The 7,500-nt window shown below is 39.9% G+C and overlaps 1 protein-coding gene across 1 annotated transcript in view; it reads right to left on the bottom strand.

The window, feature by feature from the left end:
* pde9aa (phosphodiesterase 9aa) overlaps nucleotides 1–7,013 on the bottom strand; it is a 34,037-nt gene extending 27,024 nt beyond the window's left edge. Inside the window, exon 1 of the mRNA XM_030080778.1 lies at nucleotides 6,928–7,013. Coding sequence (XP_029936638.1) covers nucleotides 6,928–6,990 — 63 coding nt within the window. The 5' untranslated portion in view covers nucleotides 6,991–7,013. The remainder of the gene's footprint in view (nucleotides 1–6,927) is intronic.
* Nucleotides 7,014–7,500: the final 487 nt, after the last annotated feature.

Below are 7,500 nucleotides of genomic sequence, written 5' to 3'. Positions count from 1 at the left end.
TGCCCTTGTACACCACCACAGTAGATTTGAAATGGAGTAATCAAGACATGACTGAAGTGCAGACTTTCAGCTTTAATTTAAGGAGCTGAACAAAAATATGACATTAAGCGTTTAGGAATTACAGCCAGTTTTAGACAATGTCACTGAATGCATTCACCTGCTGCTTCCATCAGCAGTCACATCATCAGTAAACACAAGCAGCCCAGCTCCACTGGCTGCCATACATGCCCATGCCATAACACTGCCTCCACCATGCTGGACAGATGATGTGCTCTGCTTTGGGTCATAAGCTGCTCCTTTCATTCTCCACACTTTTCTCCTCCATCACTCTGGTACCAGTTCATCTTCAGTTCATCTGCCTTTTTGTTCTTGAGTGACACCAGAGGTTTGCACCTTGCTGTTCACCCTCTGTATTTATTTTCTCACAAACATCTTGAGTGTAGATTGGAACAATGATACGTCTACCTCCTCCAGAGTGTTTTTGACTTTCCTAGACTATGTGAAAGGGTTTTTCTTCACCAGGGAAAGAATTCTCCAGTCATCCTATGTGTCTGATAGACTTCATTTGCTTTTTGAGCCTAATGATGGCCTCCTTCACCTGCATGGACACCTCTTTGGATCGCATGTTGAGGGTTCGGATAACCAGCTATCAAATGCAAATGGAAACACTTGGAATGAACTCCAGGCCTTTTATTTTCTTAATTTGTCATGGAATAAGAGGCTGCTAGTCAAGTGTCCAATTACCTTTGAACCTCTGAAAATGGGGTGACAGTGTCTAAAACTGGCTGTAATTCCAAAAAGATTAATGCCAAATTTTTGTTCAACTCCTTAAATTAAAGCTGAAAGTCTGCACTTCAATCACGTCTTGATTACTCCATTTCAAATCCACTGTGGTGGTGTACAAGGGCAAAATTATGAATATTGTGTCACTGTCCAAATGCTTATGGACCTGACTGTAGCAGGGCATCATCTCAGGCTTCAGTTTGCTCACGCTACATTTTGCTATGCTAGACTTTCCAAGACTATCTGCTGGGTTATACCCATACAGCCTTGTTATGTGTTATGGGGTCATTTCCTGTGATTGGTCCAGGTCAAGTTCTCACTCCCACTCCGCAGCTCTCTTGGAAGAGGGCTGAAACACGTTTTCAGATGTCTCGGTGCTGCTATTTGGTGCCACCCACATTCAAATGCTATTGCTGTCACTTGACCAAACAAACTGAACTAAAGGAGGAAATGCCCCAGAGTTTATGTGACCTAATTCAGAACATGCCACATGCAGAGGGAGAAACACACCTACACTTGCAGAAGTGAGTCAACAGCAGTCAAGGTCAAAAATGTTCATTGAATTCAGAATTTAGTCAATGGTGGGGACATTTTATGTGTAAGATTTCTATTTTTAAATTTCTACTTTCCATGCGACACCACAATTTCAGTACTCAACTTACAGGCTTACAGTTTATTTTACTGTTGTTTAGTTTAGGGTTGATGCTCATCTCTTGTCAGCAGCATCAACAGCAGGGCTCTGTGTTTACAGCTAAAACACTGGTTCTGATTCTTATGCTTAATATTGTGATTATTGCACACTGGTTTTCAGTACATCATGCCTCAGAACAGCTGATATACAGAATAAATTTTCTATACATTAAATGTGGAATATAAACTCCTGATATAAACTACACATGATAACGATGCAGCCCTGACGTAGGTGTTTCTTTTACATGCAGGAAAAAACATTCATTCTCATTTCTCATTTTCAATTTATGCGACGTAGGTATATTAAATCAGCAATGGAGATTTCATTTGACTGCAAGAAACTGAGAGTTTACATATGCCATGTGCATAAACAACACAAATGCATTTTAATATATGAAACGCTAGTTAATCACAACCATCTGCATAATAATACTGAGATCAACTCTTTGCACAAGACAGTGGATGGACAAAGATTACAGCTGGTTCTGTGGTACCAATAACTGATTTTAAAATAACAAACATATCAAAAATATATTTAAAATTTTCTTTTTATAAATATATATTCTTTCAAAGAGACCTCTCTCTGTTCATGTTTTAACTCTAAAAGAATCAATGAGATAATTTTCTACTTATCAAATTGTGGCTGACCTGACTCTGTCTGTAAAAGTAGATACATGTGAAAGTTATAAACAAGATTAATTCAGTCTGTATTATAAAGACATGTCCTGCCCTTTAGCATGGAAAAAGCATTGGTAAAGGCTACCGGTACTGACAATTCAATGTGAAGAGGTAGTGTGTGTACTGAGAAATCATCAACAATATCTAATATATTCTAAAGAGCACTTTTTAGCATCCATCAAATAAACCATAATCACTTTGTATCTTCAATAAAAACAAAGGATAGGTAAAGACTATTATGATGAAACTGCTTTAGATGCAACTGCAACAATTATCAAGTTATAATGATAAAATACAATGAGCATGTTTGGAATGAAATCAAGTAATAAGGTCATATTAAATATCTCACTTCATGAGAAACTCAAGAGAGGAGGGAGATGACAAGTACAGACTCCAGTGACTTTGCTGCCTGAATCTGAGTGTGTGTATAGCAGCATAGTTCAGTTCTGTGTCTTTAGACTGAGTGACTTCATGTTTGACTTGTTCATGATGCCTGGTTGTCTAAGGCATCATGAAAAGCACTGAATTCTCTTTTTTTTTTTTAGCATGGAATTTATTTTCATTTGTACTCTCCATGTGCAGTTCCAGCTCCAGCAGCTGCTAATTGCTTTGGGACGTTCATAGTTCCAACTGTTTTGGACAAACTTGACTCTGGTGAAAGGATGATATAATCACCGCCAAATTAATTCATGATGCCCTTCTCAGGTTTCTTGATGCGCCAACCAATTTCAATAACAAACCCCCAGTCTGGCGTAATGTCTCATCGACATCCTGAATGACATCCTGCATCTACATATGCAAGCATGCTATGCCACAGAGGCTGTTTACCTTGTAAAAACAGTCAAATCCACTATAATGCAAATACGTGAGATGCAGAGCTCCCATATTCAAATCTATTCATACGAGGACATTCAAATCTAAATCTGATTAGGCTGATCCTGAATAAAGATACAAAATAACAAAGGGAGAAAGAACAACAGTGGCAGAAAACAAAAGCAAAGCGCACGACTCAGTAATAATGCTGTTTTGTAATCAAGAAAACTCCCATCCAACTAGTTTGTGTATGAGATGTATGACTGAATATGCAAAAGCTTTGTCATTTACAACAAATGAAGTGTCAGCTGTATTGTGGCTGGCACACTCACTCACAGCGACACACATATATGCAGGCACATACACCAGAGAGCTGCAATAGTTTCATTACATTACATTATGCTCATTATATGCCAGACTTGAGTCTATTACAGGACTGAATTTCATTTAAGAAAAAATGTGTGCAAAATCCAAAAGGCATAAAATGAAGAGCGTGGTCTGAATAATCTACATAATCACAGGCCACATAATCAGGCAATCAGTGGCCTGTCAGTTGCACTGCAAGTTTGTCTGTTTTAATTGTGAGAAAAAAAATAAGAGTCTGTATTATAGATAGATATAGAGACAGATAGGTAGGTATGTAGGTAGAGATAAAAGACCAGACAGGTGCCATGCTGAATTTCTACCTTAGCAACCAACTGACCACTGATTCAATGAATAAACAGCTCAGTGGTGACAGCAGTAAATAAAGAGCTTTGGCTGACTGGCAGACATGAAACAGAACATGGCTGAACCAAACACTGACAGGGAAACCGATTCTGACACTAACACTGACATTTTCATGCAAGACATACCGTAGGTCCTGACAGCATGGCCTGTGTGCTGCAATAACTACATTCTTCAAACTTTGGGCTTGCTTGGGTTTGATGTTGGACCTACACACTGCATGTTGTCATCTGTCAAATGCTTCCTGGGCACATTTGATCTTCAAATCTGATTTATTCTTAAAAAGAAATCACGATGGCCAGCAAGTGAGATGATTTCTCAGAATGAGGTTTTCTTGAAATATGTGACCTTACTTTGAAACACAGTGACAGATCTTATCCCAAACAAGTTCAGCTGCTCCCCGCTGCTGCACGTTTTCTCTTTTCTGAGTTAGTGTTGAATGACTAAACCAGGAAACGGCTTGTTGAGATGGACGTATGTTGTTTACAGTGCATACAGACTCTGGATGAACTCCATAAAAAACGAACAACGCAATAAATGCAAAGCGCCAGCGAAGCATAAAACTCTTTATATTGCCCTTTATGAGCTGTCGTTCCTACTCCATTGATTTGTTAGTGTAAACAAAACTCTCAACACACCACTTCTGTTTGGACATCACAGCAGCTAACCTTTGGCATGTAACTGCGCATTATCCATGTTTTGCATGCGAGTGCGTACTGTCTAAAATTGGCGTGTTTGTGTGTGTCTTGTTTCCTCTTTTTGAAATGAAAGAATTCCTGTGATTCCTCGTGAGCGTGCTGACTGTTTTTGGTTCCTGTCACAGTGTGTTGGGATATTGTGGTGAGGTTTTGGTTTTGGCTGTTGGGGTTTTACAGTAATTTAAAGTTTCTATTTTAGTTGAAAGGCCTTAAGGACTTCATCCAGCCAACAAAATGGCATACATATGAAGAAATGCAAATATGAAATGCTGCAGGTTCCATTCTGCTTCCACAATAACAATATTAGAGTAAATCAGATCAGAAATATTCTGACTGAAATTTTGTTTTCAAATGTGTGCTTCTACTCATAAGACTTAAAGGACCATACCAATAATTTTGAATGGTTGTCCATTCACAACAGGTTATGCACATTTTACATTGCAAGACACAATCTTGCAAATCATGCAGAGATACAACAGATTTCGCAACATATAATCAAAATCCTCATACTTTCAAAGATGGATTTTTGGTTGAAACATCCACCTTGTAATGTTCTGCTTCTGCAGCTTAAGTCCTCCACTGATAAACCACAGAACTAATAATTTGCTGTGTAAAGCAAACATTTTCCCTTAGACTGTTTTCTGGCAGAGCAACTGAAGAAGAAAGAAATTTGTGTCTGAATGTTCATCTCATATCATAGTGGAATGAATGAAAACCAACTGCTAGATAAAAGGGAGGAAAAATGATCCTGCAGTTCTAAAATACAACTGCTTGCTTTTAGGAGAAAGATTGGTGTTTGACGTTAGGTGTATAAATTTTGCAGATTTTACCAAACATGCAAAATCATTGGTATGTGCTTTAAATGTGTTACCCATTCTGTTATTTTTTTTCCCTCATTTGCATCAACCTCTCAGCTAACCTGAAACATAATTGCAGCGCACCAATTTACTTTCCATGGTCACAAAACGCTGGTGTCAGTCGTGCTGAATCTGCAGTGCAGCAAATTTCAGGCAGTGATGGAAAAGTCATCTGTAGTTGGCGGATCTAATTTGAATGAATTTGCATGTGAAGTTATACTGCAGTCATATATTGCAGCAACATTGCTGCGTATTTCCTGTAATATTTGTGAGAGTTATTACTTTTAATTTGGCTATAACATGCAATATCAGAGCAAGGCTGTGCTGTATCAAAACATTATCTGTCAGGCTGGAAGGTAGCTGGCTCAAAAGCATCAACCTTTGATCCTCATATACAGTAAAAGCAGATGGGAGATGCTCACGAACTCATCAAAATAACCAGCAGAACTCTTGGCACAGGAAAAGTTCAGACATCTATAGGTGTGTAGCAGGTTTGTGTAATATGAGTTCTGTCTCCTCCAAAACTGTGCATGGCTTGGGGCTTTAAAGGTCCTGACCTGGGTTACTGTTCAACCTCCTCGCTCTCCTGCTGCTCTACAGAGATCAGAGGGGCTCACCGAGTACAAACCACCCAACGATTTATGTAGCGTCAATACAAAGCTATAATGTGCTGTTTGTACAGTATAGATTGTACGCTGTCACAAATCCATAGTCTATTCCCATCTCTGCCTCACACTAATGCAACAATCCACATGAAAACATTCCCTGATCCCTCCATGTAAAGGGTTACAGAGCATGGTGGTGGTTCATCATGTGTTTACTGTAGTTATTCTATACGTGCAATGTTTTTAGCCTGTGCTGCTTATTGTCACTATATTCATTGTGACAAAAACAGCTGACTGACCACATTTTGTTTAAGTCCAATTAGTGATTAGGAGCTCTTCAAACTATTATCCTTACAATATTCCTATCGGCAGTGTAAGATCTCAAAAGTGAGTTTATACTGACTCACTGAATCACTATATTATTGCTACAATACACTCAGGGCTTATAGGTCTGCTGGATATTATAGACAGTTTATAGCTCTGCTGTGATAGGTGTATGATGTCTTTCCACAAGAAATGTTACTTTATTACTTTGATACTAACAATAACAACAAACAAAAAGCAGTTTTTGTTCAGTTTTCCAATTTAGTCCAGATAAAATGCTGCACAAATGCAGAGCTGTTTGCAGTTATTGAAAATAATAATATGCAGTGCTAACAAGCACCATTACACTATAATATACCTAAAGGGATTTACTGCACCCATTCAATAATGAATTCACAGTGACTCACTCTTATGCTACAGTGTCTGTGGTGCACAATACTTTACTTTTTTTAGTCTCTAACAGTGTGTGCGGGTCTTGTGATACTTTACAGTAGTTTTATCTCCTCTGGTATCACTAAAGCATTTTTACTCTGGGGACATGAGCGTGTTTGCTGAATGCAGCAGTGATGATTGTGACAATATCATACATTATAGTAACCTTATCACACTTGATAGCTTGACTTCCTTGTAGGCTCTGTCTGTTGTATCCTAATAAGATAACGTTCATGAGGGACTTACACTTTTGCTGTGCACATTTATCAATACTAGACGTGGGTTTGTCTTTCTTGCTAACTTATGTCAGTTTGTATGTACCTTCTGGATTCTGCCGTCCACGTCCAGGTAAATGACCCGGTAGGACGACGAAGCGGAGCCCATGGTCCCGTCTCCTCTCCACGGCGTCCGTGCGTCCGTGTGCGGCTTACGCTCCCAGCTCCGTGCCGGCGGTCCGGTCCGACTCCCACTGCCGTTAAATACGGAGCAACCGAGTCGGTGGAAGTGAAGTCAGCGGTCAGACAACATCTCCCGGCCCGCCTGCCAAACTCTCCTTCTCTCTCTCTGTTGTGTCGCCAGGCTCTCTAACAGCATCTCATAAAACGTCCCCAATAAGCGCGTCCCCGCCTCCCTCTCGTCCTCCCTCTCTCCTACGCACATACGCACGCACGCACGCACGCCTGTACAGGGGAGCCACATGTGCACGCGCACACAAGCAGATGTGACTAGAACAAAGTAGAGGGGACTGCCGTCATTTTAATCCAAACGGAGTTACTGCCACAAGGTGATTTGAGTCACTGCAGGGTTTCAGTCTTTGACTTCACAGAGATTCAAGTCCAGTCAACGTTTGGTGGCTTGGTTTCAGAAGGATTTCTCTTTGTCTGGAACGATTCA

Source organism: Myripristis murdjan, chromosome 21 (assembly GCF_902150065.1).
Source record: "Myripristis murdjan chromosome 21, fMyrMur1.1, whole genome shotgun sequence".
NCBI lineage: Eukaryota > Metazoa > Chordata > Actinopteri > Holocentriformes > Holocentridae > Myripristis > Myripristis murdjan.
The sequence above is the reverse complement of the archived record's forward strand: the minus strand, read 5'-3'. Positions and strand labels throughout refer to the sequence as shown.